The sequence below is a fragment of the Dacryopinax primogenitus genome (genome assembly GCF_000292625.1).
Source record: "Dacryopinax primogenitus strain DJM-731 SS1 chromosome Unknown DACRYscaffold_10, whole genome shotgun sequence".
NCBI lineage: Eukaryota > Fungi > Basidiomycota > Dacrymycetes > Dacrymycetales > Dacrymycetaceae > Dacryopinax > Dacryopinax primogenitus.
The window spans coordinates 128,975-146,533 of NW_024467207.1; the positions used below are offsets into that span (position 1 = coordinate 128,975).

Genomic DNA, 17,559 nt, shown 5'->3' on the forward strand with positions numbered 1-17,559 from the left:
TATCATATACTGCCCAGATAAGAAATAGATAAATCAACTTAGATGACCTGCTGAGATGTTGCATAGACTTGTCTGATCTAATCTGGATATACATGGAGTGATGCTATACCAAGCTAATAAGTTGAAATCGACTCTAAATTACTACTTATATGGAGTTATATAACCTTGGTAAAGCACAGCACAGGACCCTTCGACATGCTGTGATATTAACCCTTGGTGGCAGTGCGCCCCACCTCAATAGAGCACACGTGATGCCGGCGTGGCTGCGGGCAAAGATTTACGGCATTAATGCTGAGGTAATGTTTTGTTGCCCCAATTGACCGCTGCGAACCCTCCTTCGCCGACTCCGCAGGCCGCAAAACTCCACAATAATACCGTTGTACGTATATCGACCTATGTGTGCTACACGTTGCAAACATCAACAGCCGCCGTCTCTGGATCCTCTACACCGATTTCCCAATCCATTGAGCAACAGCTGTGAACGCGATCCGAAAGAAGGGCTGTTTGCATCTACGTGATCAGCGGATGGAATACCCAGCGAGTCATGAAATCGACGAATACATGGCCAGTAGCTATTTCTTGTGGCTGAGTTGTAACCTGTCGAAAGCGGGACTAATGGGGAATCGACAGCAGGAAGTTTTCAGCTCGGTCTGCGCATCGGGCGCATCAAAGCTTCTTGTTCTCAAACTTATAACCCGGCGTACATTGCACACGTTTCGTTTGATCATTTTCAAACACCGTCCACTGCGACGTTATCAGCTGTTTCAAACTGGTAAGCGAGTTTGTCATTTCCCGGGTGCTTATGCCCTTGGAAACTTGTCAGCAGCTCCTTGGTTCGGCCTTCTTCAACACGACTGGCTTGGTAGAACGAATTCACAAGAAGCTCCCGCACTACCTTCAGTTGAAGGGCGGCTAATGAGCCGTATTTTGGGCAGGGAATACCGGACTATAAATACATGCATGATGCACAGATTAGTGATATATCTCTAGCTTGTTCGGAAACACGTCCCACTCCCGTCAGCACTTCCTTCATGCAGAGGCCTGCGTCTTCAGTGTTAACGCCTTCTCCGCATCTCCAGTCTCTTGCTTGCCGTCTCTGCCCCATTGATCGTCAGTCTCCACATGCAGATGAATCTGCTTCATGAAGAATGTCGTCGCCAAGCCAGCACCGGCCAGGCCTAGGGTGACCTTCCACATCGTCGATAGACTAGTGGCGAACGCTACGCGTACTTGATCCTGTAATGGTTGGGGAAGAGTTGGGATCTGAGGAATAGCAGCGTAGGCGATGTTCACTCCCGCCGGAAAGAGGGCTGAGAATGCAGAAGGAAGTTTCCGGCTGAGCTCGTTCTGCAAGACCGTGGCGCCGATCGTGACACCGAACGTCTGACCAAAGGTCCGCAGGAAAGTATAGAACGCAAGTGCATGCGCGGTCTTCGTTATCGGCAGCGGAGCGAGCACGGGGAAGGTTGTCGCAGGGAAGAGGATGCCGACGCCTGTGGCGGCGACAATCTGATATCCGACCCAGGTGCCGGTTGAGCTGTCCTTCGTGAGAGTGGTTATGAGCCCGTATCCGATCATACAGAGCATCCATGCGACAACGTTTTGTGTGACGTAGTGATCTGTCGCAGCGACGGAGATGCCTACGATAATAGCCACAGGTGCAATGATGAATGCCGAAGGGAAAAGCTGGATGCTGCTTCGGACTGGAGAGGCGAGCATCGTGCTCTGGAAGTAAACTGGCAGGTAGTATATGAGGATGATCGAAGTGACGCCGTGCATGAAGTTGCCAGCATAACCGCTGAGAGACGTGCGGTTGGAGAAGATGTCAAACGGTACCATCGGTTCCCCGATCACCCAGTAGCTTTCGTACACGAGGAAGATGCCGATGCCGACAATACCTACGATGAGAGGTACTAGGATCTGGTAGGAATTCCATGGGTGGGTGATGCCGCCTTCCACTAGGGCGACAATGGCAAGGGTGGAGGCAATAATGATCATGATATTACCACTGTATCTCGGATAAGCTATCCACGATGAAGAAGGACGAATAGAAACTCACATCCAATCGATTCTTGCCAGTTTTTCCCTCATGGAACCAGGCGGCCTCTTGAGCTTCAAAAAAGCGAATGTCAAGCCAAAGGCGATCGCGCAGAGCGGGAGGTTCAGGTAGAACAGCCACCTCCATTGCCCAGCCTGGGCAAGACCACCTCCAATAGGTGGGCCGATGGCACTCGCGAAAGCCCATACCGAGCCGAGGATGCCTTGATACATCCCTCGCTCGCGCAGAGGTACAAGGTCGGCAACGATGATCTCTGCCAGGGAGAGGATGCCGCCTCCGCCTAGACCTTGGATCGTCCGGCCAGCGATCATCGCGGGCATGTTTTGGGCTGAGCCGGTGATCGCGCTCCCAACCGCGAAGAGGAAGATGAAGGAGAGAACGGAGAATTGGCGCCCGAATATGGTGGCGATATTGCCCGATAGGGGGAGAATGGCTGTGGAGGCTAGCGTGAAGGCAGATCCGACCCAAACAAAGTCGGAACCGCCGTGAAGGTCGTCGACTATCGTGGGAAGGGCGGTGGAGACGGACGTCTGCAAATGCGTTGAGCATGTGTGCCAAAAGAATTAGACATTGACGGTATGCAAACTTACTAGGTCGATAGCAGCTAACCAGGACGTCACGCAAAGAGAGAGGATGATCATCCAGAATCCAGCATCCTTCTTCACACCATAGTGCTGCTCTAGCTCTGCGCTTTCAGAGACGATCGCGGGCGCTTCTTCCAGTGGAGGTGTGAGGGTGACCGTATCCGCATCCCGCTCGTGTCTGTCTTCATTAGGTTCCACCAAAGTGGGTGTGCGAGAAAGGCGCGAAGCAGACAAGGAGGCGTCGGGGGTAGACATGGTGTTGCCCGCTTGTACTTTCTGTGGAGTAGAGAAAGCTGGTGTGTTCATCGGCGCCGAGTTCAGGTTGTTCCGCGAGGAGATCCAACCAATCTATGTGTGAGACTCTTATATGCGCGACTAGAAGTGCCAAATTGGGAGCAGACGAAAACACAATGTTGAGCGCAGCGAGGGACCGCGTCAACATGCCGAGCGCCCGTAGCACCCATGTCCGCGTCCCCGACAGTCCACGCAGGTGCACTAGTTGACCAAGGGCCGATTGCCATGGGGAGTTCGAGCTCATCAAAGCAAGAGAGTAAGCAAAGGTAGAGTTTCATTTTGTCCAGAGTGGTAGATGACAGACCGTCGACTGCGGCGGGAATGCTCACAAGTGCAGTAAGGTAACACGCAGTACTAATGATGATGATCAGTTGAGATGCGGCTGGTACCAAGCGCCGGTGTCCCCTGGTGGCAGTGTAGCCATTGCCCGATATTAAGACGGGCCGAGGCAGCCACAGGGTCCGAAATTGACCATAACGATACAGTTTTAACCAGATTGGGTTCGGGGACGGCCGAACCCGTGCCTGTTTTTCCCACGTTTGAGATTTGAGCTGCGGCGTTGAGTGAGGATATCGACTGCGGCTGGACTGACGTGGCCGGCCGGCGAAGAATCTCGGACGAACAGGGTGCCGTGGATATGTGCATCCATGCCATCGTCTTCCGTGGATTGATTTGATTATCAATCAATTTACATCGATGATAACCCGGCGGCATGGATGATGACATCAGCAAGGCTTTGAGTCACATCGGCGTTAGGTATGTGATGACCACCATGTTACGACCATTATGCCGTCACAGAGTGCCCCATGATTTTTAAGCATGGGGAAACTGTGCAGGTGACTGATCATTATTGCACTGATGAACTAGGATGATGGCACAGGCTGATGAGCTTCTCAAGTTTGATCAATCTCATATGATGAAACCACCATTGGGGTCAGTGTGAACAAGAGTATTGCAAAAGACCATGTAATGTTACATGGTCTTCTGTGATACTCTCATTGTCATCAATGACAAGCTGAGAAATACATCCTCTGAGGAGGTATTTCTCAGCTTGTCCCACTGCCAGAGATGTGTGGCAGCCAAATCTCCTGCATCAGTGTCTTCCCTGTCTGATGTGAAGATGGCAAGGAGGAGGGGAGGGAGATTTGAGACTATGGGCTGGGATGTTGAGGGTGAAACTGAATTGGTGTATCAAGGCAGGTGACAGATTTCTAGACCGTCTATGCTGTAACTGCATCTCTTGCTGAAATCCCAATACTCCGAACGCTGCCTCACTCCTCCCTCGCTCGCTCCTTCTCTACATGGCATCGTTCCCAGAACTCCTCCGCAACGATGCCCATCTCCAGAATATCCTCCCACCTTCCATCCTCCCAGACGGCCGCTTTCCTCCTCCCCTCCAGGACAAACCCGACCTTCTCGTACAGCCGCCTCGCCCTCTCGTTACTCACCTTCACAGTCAGGCTCAGCCTGTGCATCCCCAGTTGGTCGAATGCGTGCGGTATCAGCCAACGGAGGAGCTCGATGCCCAGACCCAAGCCCTGCCATTCGGGGGAAAACATCATCCCCAGCTCGGCATCCCTATTCTTGGGAATGTGTACCCGCAGCAATATGATCCCAGCTGGGTGTGATCTGCTTGCCCACTCCATGTATTTCTCCTTCCCGCGCTCATCTTGCTGTTCTGGCGCGGGATCCCAAGCTACCCCTTCATCCTCTTCTAACCTCTTCACCAACCCCGAGAAATCTCCTTTCACCTCTATAATGCCCGCAAAAAGCGCTTCGTCGATCAACTTCCGCCATGTTTCCCACATGTTCAGCGCAGGGGGTACGGCATACCCGAAGGTGGCGGGCTGTAAGACGCTCTTTTGGCCGCGCAGATGTAGCCAAAAGGCGGCGTCGTTATCCTGAAAGGCGCGGATTTGCAGACGGGTAGTGGTCTTGAAGGGTGGTGGGCTGGGAGCTGGCATGCCGGGAACGTAGCTGGGGAAATGGGAGAGGCAGTGGGAGCCAAACGGTAACTCCATCGTGACTCGCACTACCGTCATGCTGAGTCATTCGCGTTGACGCGTGGACATGATCAGAGAGGATCACTCAACAATCCACACTGCAGCGCCAGATATTGCTCTCAACACGCTGTGTGATTCATATAGTGCTGTCACTTTAATTCAAAGCTCTAGAGGCTAGGGATAACGTCGATGACCTTCGCAGGCTTGAAATCAGGCCAATACTTGTTGACCTCCTCCGGTGACCCCGTCTGTCCTTCGCCCCTTTCGAACTCCAGGCGCAGCATCCGAACAAGTCCATTTTCGAAGTCATCCGGGTGCTCCTTGACTTGCTTCTCCAAGAACTCCTTTGATTCGTAGGTGATCTCGAGCTGCTTGCCAGTGCGTGCTTGATACTCTTCCAACACCTGGTTGATCGTCTTCCTCTCGCCCTCCATCGCAAATGCCTTGTTCCTCTGCTCTGCAGGCGACAGATGGGTGAGGATGTACACCATGTAGCGGGCAATGTCAGGCCTAGCAGTCCATGAAATAGGCACGTTCCCCGAACCGCCTACCACGGCCTTCCCGTTGGGCAGGTCAAAGCCCCACTCAGGACGATGGTCGAACCACCAGTCGGGGAATATGCCAGTAAAGAACTGCGAGTAAGGGAGGTCGAGTGCGATGAGATACTGCCGGACGCGGTTCTTCAATTCGAACATGCCGTAGGTTTTGCCATTCGATGGATTGCCGTACTCGGAGAGGACGAAGTGCTTGACTCTGGAAGCCTTAGCTGCATCTGCCAAGGGGAACTCGGCGGGAAGGGCATTGTGAGTAATGGCGGAGATGACAACGTCGATGCCCTGGAGAGCAGAGACCAGAGTGGTAGGTTCCGAGTAGTCGACTGTCTTGAACACAATTCCCTTCGCTTCCAAATCATCGTATCCCGTGCTCTTCTGCGGTGTTAGATGGGTTGCGAGCATTCTGGGTTGATCACTCACCGAGCGCGTAAGCGCGACTATAGTCGTTACGCTGTCATCTGCAACATGACGAACGAGCTCCTCAAGAATAAATCGACCGATGTCTCCAGCACCGGCAACAGCAAAAGCCTTGAATCCACACATCGATGTGAGGGTGTTTGGGACAGAGCCACCTGTATGCTAGATGCCAACCGGAAACGTAGCTCGGCTTTATATCCCAAGATCTTGCGGTTTTCACTGTTCTGAGCCTCGGGCAAATGTCACATCGAAGTCACAGAAGTTTAGTCGATGACAAATTGCGGCATTAGTTGGTAATCCCAAGGGCCCCAGCTCCAAGTCAGTTCTACATGCTATGTCGCCACACTCTCCGGGAAGCGGAGGAACGACATCGGCGATATCCTGTAACTTCTAAAGTAAGCTTTCATGTTGGTCAGCAGCATCAAGTGAACGACCAATGTGGTAGAACAATGATAGACAAGCGAGAACAGATATGAAGGCGCGCGACTCTGGTTTAGGGCTGTGAGGAAAGTTGGTAAGCCTTCTGCAAAGGTAATGCGAACCCCTAGGGTATGTATGCTTAGCGAGCAAGAAGGGCATTGTAAAAGAAGTTGGAACGAAGAAGGAGAGCCCGATTAGGTGTAGACTGGGAGAGCGTGAATCCAGGGTTGCTGGTCGATGCCGGACAGAGTCTCCTACACGCTGGCGGTTCTGATACCATTTCCATCGCATCGAGTCCGAGCATCCCGGATGATGAGCCCGAAAAGCATAACACAGTCATGCAGACCGGCGGGCACACTGGTTACTGCAAGTTTGTAAGCTTGTCGCCCAGTGGAACCTCATGCTACAAGAGCAGTTGAATCGGGAGATGGAGACCAGCCAATTGACCAGACGTCGAAGACAGAGACATACAAAAGAGATGGTGTTGATAATCGATTCGGGAGGTAGAGTTGGCTAGTGCCCGGCGCCTAATACTTCTAAGCGGAAGCAATTGTGATGGTGTGTGACTGGTTCTTCATCAGCTGTCGACCATCTACCCTAATTACCTTCTTCGGCCATCCGCATCCTCTCCTGGGGACACAATTTTTTTGAGCAGTGAACAATGGTGTATTCTTTCTATTGTTGTCGTATCATATTCTTATTCAGTTTCCTCTACAGGCACCACAGCCTCCCCAACGTTGCCCCGAGTGTGGGGGCGTCCGTTTCGACTTCGACGCAAGTGCTGGTGCCTCTTTCTGCTTGACTTGCGGATGCGTCACCGAGGAAAACACTATCGTTGCGGAGGTGACATTCGGTGAGACGAGCGGAGGTGCAGCGATTGTGCAAGGAAGTCATGTTGCTGCTGGTGCTAGTACGTGCAATATCTCTTGACATGCGGAACACCAGCTGATGTATCCGCCACAGCCCGAGCAAAGATCAATGCGCCTTGGGGCAGACAGGGTAACTTTGAATCTATGGAGCAGGCGAAGCATAAAGGTACGCATCTGTTATAGTTACTCCCGCAGCTATAGTCCTCAACCCGTCGCGCAGCTCGCCAGATCCTCCAAGGGCTGAAACGCCACCTCGGTATTACAGAGACCGTTATCGGCTACGCCGAGCGATGGTGGATTCTCGCGTATGAGATGGGGTTTACGAAGGGTCGGAGGAGTTTGTTGGTTATTGGCGCATGCTGCTACATTGCGGTCAGGCAGCATCAGAGGCCGATCATGCTCATCGACCTATCCGATCTGCTCCAAGTGCGTATATGCGGGTCATTTATTACCATTATGCTGATACGAGACAGGCAAATGTTTTTGATCTCGGGAATGTCTACCTGCAGCTCGTCCAACTCCTTCCCGTGAAGAATCTCGACTTGGTCGATCCCGAATTCTACATCGAACGGTTCAGCAAGCTGCTGGAGTTCGGCGAAGACCGTGAGAAGATCCGGGACGACGCAGTGCGTATCGTGCACCGGTTCAAGCGGGACTGGCTGTACACTGGTCGCCGGCCATCCGGTATTTGCGGTGCGGCGTTGCTTCTGGCCGCGAGGATGAACAACTACCGGAGAAGCGTGCTGGAGATCGTGCAGGTTGTCAAGATTGCGGATACGACCCTGAAGAAGCGGCTGGTCGAGTTTGGAAAGACACCTAGCGCGAGCTTTTCCTTGGATGAGTTCAGGCACAAGTGGTTGGACGTCGAGCAGAACCCGCCGAGCTTCACCAAAGGGCAGGAGAAGGAGGAAAGGGCACAGGCAAAGCTGCTTAAGCAGAGCTCGGGGAAGGAAAATAAAAGGAAGGGGAAGAAACGGAAGCGTGGAGAGGAAGAGGAAGACGAGAGCGTTGCCGACTCCTCGGTCGCAGGAACACCTGGTCCTTCTACACCGGAGCCGTCCCCCAAGCGCCCCCGACTTGAGAATGGACAGTCATCTGTTATTGCGCCATCCGGCGTGATTTCCAAGCGAAAGCGCGGAGATAAGACAGATGGAGCAGACGGTGATGGCTCGGTCGTGGGATTGTCGGCACCGCCAAGTCCCGCGACGAAACGACCTCGATTAGAAGATGATTTATCCGTTGTACCCTCTGTCCCAACTCTTCCTCCCCCATCAGGGATGCCGGACATGAGCTTCAAGCGCCTTATCGACGAGATGGCAAGCATGGGGGTGCCGCCTACGGAAACTGCAGCGGACGAACCGCTATTCCTCCCCGATGAGCCAACCCAAGTGGCCAGCAGCGGTCCACTTGTCCCGGTACGTACCAGGGCTCAGTTGAATTTCGTCGATGTTCACGTTAGTTTATAGACGGCCAACGACGCAGAGGAGACTGATCGGCTCATTGAGCAGCTCATCTCTTCGGAAGTGACGCTCCCTCTGACTGCAGAAAGGAGCGTGATTGAGGAGTCTCTCGCCATCGCTGACCAACTAGATGAGAAACGTTTGCAGATCATGCGCGCTTCTGCACCTGCTTGGGAAGATGGGGAGGAGGAGATCGATCTTGATGAAGCAGAGCTCGATGACTACATCCTCACCGATGCCGAGGTGGAAGCCAAAGAGCGCGTTTGGGTGGAGCTCAATCGGCAATATCTGGAGAAATGTGCAGGTGAGACACACCGTAAACCGAGCAAGTGAGAATGGCAACTTATGTTTTCCTTAGCCAGAGAGGCGGTTGCCCAAGGCGAGGAGGAGCCTGCACCCAAAAAGCGAAAGGTTGGTAGATCAATTCGCCGTGAAAGTAACAATTTCTAACCATTACATTACGTAATCAGCACTCGAACAAACGTACTGGGCCGCGTGACTCGAGCAACCCGCGCGGTGCCACACCTGCGGAGAGCGCCATGGCTCTTATCACTGGCACTTATCGCAAGAAGGGAGAGCCGCAGGTGCGGAGCAAGCGTATCAACTACGATGCGCTAGAACAGCTTTTCAATCGACCGCTCAAGCTAGGCGTGACATCTCCAACCCAGAGCAAGGCTGGGCTTCGTTCTGCTGCGGAAGAGAAGCGCGCCGCCGCCGGTGGGGAAGAAGGCGCCGAGGAAGAAGAGGAGGAGGAGGAGATGGAGGTCGTCGAGGAGGACGGACCGATCCCGGGCTACAGAACGCTCCAGAGATTCCAGGGCGGAGAACAATACGACGATGGGTACGAGGAAGTGTACGATGAGAGTGGTTGGCAGGAAGAGGTATAAGCCGGTGTGTGGCTAGATCTTCTCATAGACTGTTCTCTCCTGGGTTTCGGGCATTGTAAAGTATACCACAAGTGGTCGGTTTGTAGAATAATTCATGATTGGGGGCGGCGTCAATGAACATGTGAGTTCAGCGTCCGCCCCATTCTCATCAACTCTCTCCGCGCGGGGTAAAGACGTCCCTTTCTTCCTTCTTGTGACATCTGGATGCTGGTCATTCCTCACCCCACACGGTCTATTGTTGTTTTCCTGTCTGATGGATCTGCGTGTCTGGCTCACATGCTCTCGGGGAGAATTCTGCCTTGCTGTCATACGCTTCTGTGACTCCTTCAAGCACTGAGATACTTCGTGAGCTCGGACCGTTGCCGGACCGCTCACAAACAATCTGCTTCTGGACAGGTGCTCTTCTATAATAGGACTCTTGACTGTCGAAATGCCCAGCAGTGTACCTCCTCAACTACGATGCGACTCTGTGGCTTACTGTTGCTTGCTGTCTGCGTGCGGGCAACCCCGATCATCTTCGGCCCGCGCGTCACCCCGCCGCTGGGCGCTGCCATCGTGCGATTGAACACGACTAATTCGCACGAGTATCCCTCTGTGCAGTCAGCGGTAGATGCTCTCCCGCAGGATAACACCACGAGGTCGATCTTCATCTACCCCGGCACGTACAGCGAAGCAGTGTACATCAACCGCACTGGCCCCACGTACGTCTACGGCTACACGCGGGACGCGTCTACTTGGGAACAGAACGAAGTCACTATCACCCGATACGCGGCTAAGAATACGACGGGGAGCGACGATGCCAGCGGGACGGTGCGCGTGCATAAGGACAGGTTCGGGATGTACAACATCAACCTGGTCAACACGTTCGGTGAGAGTGCGTATAACGGACAGGCACTTGCCTTGAGCGCGTATGGCAACGAGCACGGGTATTACGGAATGAGCTTGAAGAGCTATCAGGTTAGGCTTGCCGTTCCAAGTGAGAGAGTGTTACTGACTTCCTCCCTAGGACACACTCCTCGCCAACACTGGTACCCAGTTCTACTCCCATTCCTACATCGAAGGCGTCGTCGACTTCATCTTCGGGCAAGAAGGCCGCGCCTTCATCACCAAATCCCGGATCGGCTCCGCCGGTCCAGGCTGCGTGACCGCCTCCGGCCGTGACTCAGCTACGAACCCGGCGCTCTACGTGCTAGATCAGTGCGAGATCGTGCTTGCCGAAGATGCGGAGCCGGGAACGAGCGGGAAGGTCTATCTTGGGAGGCCGTGGCATGATTATGCCGCTGTGAGCGTACAAAGGAGTTATTTGGGCTCGGAGCTTAACCCGGCTGGGTGGAGTATCTGGGATCCCCCGCCGAACGAGAACATCGACCATGTCACATTTGTGGAGTACGAGGTGAGCCTCCCTGCCTTAACGGCTTGTTCGCGCCTGATGGCGTACAGAATTATGGACCCGGGAAATGGAATGCTCAGCGCGCGAATTTTTCGATGTTGTTGAACACGAGCGCAGAGGATGCACCGTATACTATTGGCAGTGTGTTGGGGAGCGATTACTTGACATGGGTTGATCAGCGGTATTTGTAGGCTTAGTGCTGTATACCGCTGTCCGATCCACGTTGGAGTCGTTCATCTTCTTGGATCATATGGATAAGACGGAGGAAGTTCTTAGCCCTCTCGTTTACAACTGCGAAACGTTCAACGCGACAAGACCAACAACATAGCACATGACATAAATTCGTTATCGTTTCTCGTACAAGTGGTCTGAGCGGCGCATCCATAATCAACAAATCCTCAATCCTCAGTCATCCTGATCAACAGAACTCTTAACCGGTTCCTGCGCATAAAAGTGGCCCATCATCTTCCTCACGCTCGTAATCGTAAGATTATACAACGGGTGCACGGCGTTCTACGCACATCAGCTGCGGCACATCATCCACGCAGTGTGAGAGGAAGACTTACGACTCTATTATCCTCTCCCCCGAGGTAGACGTCCGCACCCTCATCTTCCGCCCATTCACAGCTGGCCAAATATGCTTCCCTCCTCCCTTCCCGATCCTCTACCTGGGGATTCCTGGCCACCGCCCACTTCCCCAGCATCTGCTGCCTCACCTGCGGGCTTCGGGCAACCCGGTGCTGCGCCGTCGCTAGCCCAGCGAGGTTGCACGCTGTGTGGTACGCATCGGGCGGCTTGCTAGGCTTGTCCCTCAGCCCGCCTTGGGCGAGTTGGGCGATCGCAAGTGTATAGTGTTGGATGCCCTCTACTCCAACGTCAGCAATCCGCGCTCCGACACTGGAAGAACCGACCTTTCTGGAAGACAGCGTCGTCCCAGTCTTCCCACTCCCCTTCTCCTCCTGCTTTTTCCCTTACCAACTCCCGAAGCAAGGGTTCCATCCCCCCCACCCACCAAGAATAACACCCGTCAACAAGCTTGTTCGTCCTTCCCCTGAAGCCAGCACCCTCTACAGGGAGCCCCTGCATGCCCGTGGCCCACCGAACAAGGCGGGGGAGGTCGATGAGGTGGAAGACGTGTGGAACTAGAGGGCGCAGGAGGAAGAGGGACGCCAAGGCGCAGTATGTGTACCCTCCGTGCGCTTCGCCTAGTCTCCCACGGGCAGAAGAGAGGTAATAGCATGCGGAGGAGAATCCGCCTTCGTACGTCTGGCAACTGGGCTACGTTAGGTAGCGCTGAGTGATGAGGCGCGGGCGTACTTGGCTATATACTCCGCCAGACCTTCGACCAGCTCGAGGGTGAGGATATCTAGCATCGTCGCTACACACAGCAGGCAGTAGCATCCTCTGCACGGCATTGAGGAAGTTAGACGCTGCACTGGCAGATGGTATGGCGCACGTACCTCATGTCGACCTCCCCGTTCTCGCAGACAATAAAACTCCCATCACTCTGCTTCAAACTAAGGAAGAAGTCGTACAGCTTTGCCCTACACTACGTTAGTCTCCTCCTAACAATACAGGAAATGGACACATACCGATCGATCTGGTCCCATCCTCCGCCTTCGCCAGGCCGCCCGCCAACTATGGCCAGCGCGCAGACAGCGGCGTACGTGGGGAGGACGTGGGCGTTCTGGTACGGTCCTCCTGCAAACCCACCTGACGGGGACCAGAACCGCATTATCGTCTGTACTCCTCTATACAAACATGAGCTCAGATCAGTGCAAGAAGTAAGGTGAAAAGTAAGTGAGCGAGAGTGTAAGACGCACTTCTTCGCCGACTCGGGATCCATCACTCCCCCTAGCTGGATAAGCGACTGCAGCACCCAATAGATCAACCAGGGCTGGCTCGCGTCCTGACTCGAATAAGAGTCTGGAAAACCGCGAAAGAGGAGCCTGAGGAGCCACATCATGTGCTCGCGCCGATGCAGAGTGTCGGGCTTGCTGAGGAGGGGGATGATGAGCGACTCGGTGGAGGATTGATCTTGAGAGGTGGGCGTCGAGAGGGCATCGGTGGGTGTTGGACGGGGTGAAGAGAAGAGGGAGGGGAGGGACATTGTCTGTTGTGGACGTCGAGAGGCAGAGGACGACGAGGCGCTTGACGGAGTGCGAACCTAGTGAGTACAATAGGGCGGCGATGATCAGAAGGCAATGATAACATGTGCGTGGCGGTGTGGACGTGCCTTTCTAGACTGTCGCATACGTTGAGTACACTGATGTAGACAGCGAGCTGGATGGTGAGCTCGTCGGCTTAAGCACTCTCGGCGACGCGGAATGTGGTCTTGCCAGCGTGGAACGACGAGCGCTTATTATTCTTCACTCATTTCGACGCCAAACGCAGGATATAAGGTGTATTGCTACGATACAAATATGTATACAACTCCCTCTCTATATAGGCTGAATCGACGCATCTTTTTCCTGAAGCGTCCTCATCCTTTCCCTCAAAATCAGCACAACACTCAACAGTGAGCAGGAAATACACATACGCATACTCGTCCCCGCTCTGGGTGATATACCTTACCCAGGGGAGCGCCTGATACCCGCTCTTCTCTACAATCTTCAAGTACCGTACCTGGATGCCCGAGACGGTGAAATACGGGATCTCAAACTTGACCTGGATGGGTGGACGGCGGTCCACGTCGTCGACGTTCTTCACTGAAGGCAAGCCAAAGTGCGCGCGCATGAGGAACTCACGCCCTCCCCCTAGCTGCTTGATCTTCCATACAAAAGCGGACTTTTCGGGGGCGTACTGTACGCCGCCTGTTGATGCCTGTGTACTGTCAGGACCGGGACGTAGGAGGGTACGAATTCAGGAGCACGCACCCGGAACTTGGGCGTATCCGCATCCTCCGGCACAGGCACGAAGATCTCGACGTTGTTCGCCTGACTGCGTCTCTTGAACTGCGCTCGTACTTTGACCATATACTCCACTCTGCTCCCTCTGTAGCTCTCCACGGCCGCCTCGACCCAAATCAGCGGCTTGACCGGTGTGCTCAGGCGGTAGGTCATGAGCTCGAACTCTCCGTCAGGGGGTATGAAGGATATCGTTCGGTCCGACTCGAATCGGGACAGGCGGACACACTGGTGGAACTTTACGTCCTCCATCTCGATCGACTTGCCCCTTGATGTCCGGCCGGTGGTCTCGAACATCACCTTGTCGTTCAGGCCAAGACGCAGCTCCGGCATGCCAGAGAGGTAGCATTTCATCTTTACTGCGCCGAGGATCTCGGAACGAATCACGTTCCCGTTGGCGTTTACCTGAGGGCAAATATGAGCGGGGGTTTGGTGCAGAAGAACAGGGACGTACGAGCATGTTAACGGACTCGATCACGTCGAGGAAGACCTCGTTCTTCCGGTAGCGGATACCTTCCGACCGCCACGACACAGCGTTCGTAACTGTAATCGGTACACTGGCCTGTACTTCGAGCTTATGCGACTCCTGGGTGATGTACCTTGAACCGCTTGATCAACCGCATGGACAAGTCAAAAAGGGAAGACGCACTCCTGGAGGATCTTGCTCTCGGTCGTCTGCGGGTATCCAAAGTCCATCATCTCGTCCAGCAATTCGTATATGATCACAAAGTTGTCCCGGATAGACTCTTCTTCGAGCTCTTTGAAGTACTCGATCAGGACAGAGACGAGCCGATGGAGGAAGATGATTATCTCTGCTGCGTTTGTGTTCCGTTTTGAGAGTGCCAGCACTGCGGTATCCCGTATTCAGTATTCAGTATCACCCACCTGAGATGCAATATAGGTGCTCACAGTACAAGTTACTATGCCTAATATGCATGTAGTTCACTCCCCCACTCGAAAAGCACGGTTTGACAGCCTGCCCATCTTCCTCCAACTCGAGGGCCAGAGGGAGGAACCGCTCGATCTGAGATGGGGATACGTCGTCCCTGTATGTACGCTGGATGAGCGGCTTGCCTTTGAGGTCGAGGATGGCGATGAGGGAGGCCATTTAGGATGAGGAGTTGTGAGAAGGAGCTCGAGGAGGAGGAGCAGACGTGGGAGAGTAAGGGAATGGTGGCTGTGAGGAAGTAGTCGCGCCAGTAGTCGCCTCGAGGGCAGCATTCTTCTTCTTTGTATCATTATGTTGATGACTACTAGCAGCTCTTATTTACTCTTGTTCACAACCTGCTGCGTAGAAGACGACGATATCATGTCAATCAAGAACCAATTAGAACAGTGAGATGCACATCAACAGCGGCAAATGCACGAAAGCTGAACAACCCAACAAATCGGACGCTGATGATCATATTCCTAGCATATATATCCGTCATTCCAGTTTCCTGGCATGCTGCTTTTCGTCAATGGACATAACGAGGAGATCTATCCGTCTATTCTATTGCAGTCCCGGCTCTCTCTTCGTTTCATCTGGTACAAACCCCCTGTATGAACCGCGCAGCAGAAGAACCCAGGAAGTACCGATGTTTGTACAACTCGATGGCACTCTCATTATCTTCGACATCAAGCAATGCATTGCCAGTCTCTCTCCCGCATTGACCACGGCCGCACTCGCCCGAGGCTACTCCACGTGAATACGAGTGCAATGCTGAACTCTGTATCGCAGGGGCTCCTGCATAACGAAGAATACGTAGTCAACGGATTCTGCACTTCTCACGTTTCTCGCCTTCGCGACTCGTTCGCCATATATGTCTTCTCGCCCTAACTGTACACAAGTACAAGAATCAGGCGTGACATTCAGTGCACGAAGATAAACAGCATCCTGTTCAGCGCGGCGACCATGCTCTCCCACATCCCGTCAGGCGAGGGGAGTACGATCCCATAGGCGACGCGCTGGCTGTTGTACAGACTGAAGAAACGTGCTTCAGTCGGCCACCAAGGACCAAGATGAGCCCACCTTGCGCTGTCTGGGGCCACCTTTTGTTCGGAGGAGTAAACACTGCCCAAATCAGACAATGAAATTCACCGGAATCCTCATCCTGCGACGTCACGAAACACGAGCGAGAAACATACACGTCTTCAGAGCACGTCATTGCCCGACTCCCATGTGTTTTGTAAGATCGCCTACTTGGTAGATGATTTGACGGGTTGACCGACCAGAACATTCCACCACCACATTCCTATACGACGTTGGTACAATTTGGTCCAAACTCTAGACCTTGCGTCGCAGATTGAAGCAAAATGGCCGTTATCTATGACGCGTTGCTAACTTCTGGTCACCGAATTGACTCATCATATCCTAGACGATTCATCCACAGCCCGATGACCGATGCGTTGCGTGACTTGCAGGTCAGGAGCCAATCACAGCTCGACGGTGCTGTTCGCGCCGCAGATTCATGGGACTATACAATCGGGCATCACCGAAGGCGACTCGTCAAAACTGTACCGTTCTTGTCGCCTTCACGCTCATCGACTCTTCTTAGCAGCATCGCCACCAGGAGACAACGGGCGCTTCGCGTTTCTCCTCTGTATGCCCAACAAGATGGAACGGTAATCGTTTGCTTATATGCCTTTGACACGCTCCTAATCTGCTGGTCTTTTCGCTTGCAAAGCGATCCCATTGCCCGAGGGGGAACTATAACTTCTTGCTTATGTATACCGTGGCGCGCTCGTAATCTGCTCGTCTTTTTGCTTGCAAAGCGACGGTGGCGTTCGCATGGGTCCTCGAGAACGTGGACATAGCCTACGTCTCTCTTTCGTCTGCAGTTCCAGCTTGCTCGTCATGGCCGCCTATATAAGTGTCGTACGGATGGAGCTGTCAAATCTCCCCACACAATCTCTCGGACGCGCTGCCGACGTTCAGCGCGCCCAATTTGTCTACACCACCGGAAGCTGAAGAGCGCGACACGATGTCTACCCCCGACCTGAACCCGACTGCTCCTCGGCTCTCTCGTACTCCTACTCTTGTCGACCAGAATGAGGAGAGGAGTCTTGATGCTCTCACTCTCTCCACCCCACCAAAGAAGGCAGAGGCTGTCGTCACCGAGAGCAGCGAGTCAGAAGAGAACGTGACGTTCAAGAAAGACTTCGGCTTCTGGATGATCATCCTTTCTCTCTGTGTCACATCGATCTTGGCTGCTCTTGATCTGGTATGTTTCCACCCTCTCATTGCTATTTTGCGCGGGTGGCTAAGATGTTTTATAGACGGCCGTGTCCACTGCTCTCCCCACGATCGTCGACGACCTGCATGGGGGGTCCGACTTTGTCTGGATCGGTTCCGCCTTCACGCTCTCTTCCACCGCCATCCTTCCGCTGTCCGGCAACATCGCCACGATCTTCGGACGCCAGTGGGCCCTACTCTCCTTTATTTTTCTTTTCGCCGTCGGCAGTGCCGTCACCGGCTCGGCTAGAGACATGCCCTCGATTATTGCGGGTCGGACCGTCCAAGGTTTGGGCGGCGGAGGCATCCTCTCCCTAGCAGAGATCGTCGTTGCGGACCTGGTGCCTCTCCGCGAGCGAGGCGTCTATCTCGGCATCCTTGGTGCTACGTGGTCTCTCGCGAGCGCCATCGGCCCGCCCATTGGAGGTGCGCTTGCGCAAGTCGGACAATGGAGGTGGCTCTTCTACCTCAATCTGCCTCTTTGCGGGATGGCATTCTTTTT

The 17,559-nt window shown here is 53.8% G+C and overlaps 8 protein-coding genes across 8 annotated transcripts; 3 read left to right on the plus strand and 5 right to left on the minus strand.

The window, feature by feature from the left end:
* Window positions 1-1,029: 1,029 nt before the first annotated feature.
* DACRYDRAFT_107833 (MFS general substrate transporter) lies at window positions 1,030-2,898 on the minus strand (the record flags this gene model as incomplete). Its single annotated transcript, XM_040768544.1, has 3 exons — window positions 1,030-2,008; window positions 2,060-2,589; window positions 2,650-2,898. 3 exons carry the CDS (start codon window positions 2,896-2,898, stop codon window positions 1,030-1,032), a joined length of 1,758 nt encoding a protein of 585 aa, XP_040628173.1.
* Window positions 2,899-4,133: 1,235 nt separating this feature from the next.
* On the minus strand, window positions 4,134-5,057 carry DACRYDRAFT_22476 (acyl-CoA N-acyltransferase). Its single transcript, XM_040772819.1, has one exon. It carries the CDS (start codon window positions 4,956-4,958, stop codon window positions 4,209-4,211), a length of 750 nt encoding a protein of 249 aa, XP_040628174.1. The 5' UTR covers window positions 4,959-5,057; the 3' UTR covers window positions 4,134-4,208.
* Window positions 5,058-5,107: 50 nt separating this feature from the next.
* Window positions 5,108-6,037, minus strand: DACRYDRAFT_107835 (NADP-binding protein; the record flags this gene model as incomplete). The annotated part of the gene is made up of 2 exons (XM_040768545.1): window positions 5,108-5,866; window positions 5,915-6,037. 2 exons carry the CDS (start codon window positions 6,035-6,037, stop codon window positions 5,108-5,110), a joined length of 882 nt encoding a protein of 293 aa, XP_040628175.1.
* A 632-nt stretch (window positions 6,038-6,669) lies between these two features.
* DACRYDRAFT_107836 (uncharacterized protein) lies at window positions 6,670-9,547 on the plus strand (the record flags this gene model as incomplete). The annotated part of the gene is made up of 8 exons (XM_040768546.1): window positions 6,670-6,705; window positions 7,049-7,241; window positions 7,295-7,366; window positions 7,421-7,626; window positions 7,674-8,615; window positions 8,667-8,964; window positions 9,019-9,071; window positions 9,131-9,547. The coding sequence occupies 8 exons, from the start codon at window positions 6,670-6,672 to the stop codon at window positions 9,545-9,547; spliced, it is 2,217 nt and encodes a 738-aa protein (XP_040628176.1).
* Window positions 9,548-10,006: 459 nt separating this feature from the next.
* DACRYDRAFT_52869 (carbohydrate esterase family 8 protein) lies at window positions 10,007-11,128 on the plus strand (the record flags this gene model as incomplete). The annotated part of the gene is made up of 3 exons (XM_040775135.1): window positions 10,007-10,504; window positions 10,554-10,940; window positions 10,988-11,128. 3 exons carry the CDS (start codon window positions 10,007-10,009, stop codon window positions 11,126-11,128), a joined length of 1,026 nt encoding a protein of 341 aa, XP_040628177.1.
* A 214-nt stretch (window positions 11,129-11,342) lies between these two features.
* Window positions 11,343-13,047, minus strand: DACRYDRAFT_52656 (terpenoid cyclases/Protein prenyltransferase; the record flags this gene model as incomplete). Its single annotated transcript, XM_040775119.1, has 7 exons — window positions 11,343-11,450; window positions 11,504-11,802; window positions 11,849-12,210; window positions 12,255-12,341; window positions 12,398-12,486; window positions 12,526-12,688; window positions 12,761-13,047. The coding sequence occupies 7 exons, from the start codon at window positions 13,045-13,047 to the stop codon at window positions 11,343-11,345; spliced, it is 1,395 nt and encodes a 464-aa protein (XP_040628178.1).
* Window positions 13,048-13,343: 296 nt separating this feature from the next.
* On the minus strand, window positions 13,344-14,951 carry DACRYDRAFT_79814 (clathrin assembly protein AP47; the record flags this gene model as incomplete). The annotated part of the gene is made up of 6 exons (XM_040776415.1): window positions 13,344-13,424; window positions 13,477-13,760; window positions 13,814-14,248; window positions 14,298-14,442; window positions 14,493-14,691; window positions 14,753-14,951. The coding sequence occupies 6 exons, from the start codon at window positions 14,949-14,951 to the stop codon at window positions 13,379-13,381; spliced, it is 1,308 nt and encodes a 435-aa protein (XP_040628179.1). The 3' UTR covers window positions 13,344-13,378.
* A 2,150-nt stretch (window positions 14,952-17,101) lies between these two features.
* DACRYDRAFT_37167 (MFS general substrate transporter) lies at window positions 17,102-17,512 on the plus strand (the record flags this gene model as incomplete). Its single annotated transcript, XM_040774426.1, has 1 exon — window positions 17,102-17,512. A coding segment is annotated over one exon (411 nt), but the record flags the coding sequence as incomplete, so codon positions are not given.
* Between the last annotated feature and the right edge of the window lie 47 nt (window positions 17,513-17,559).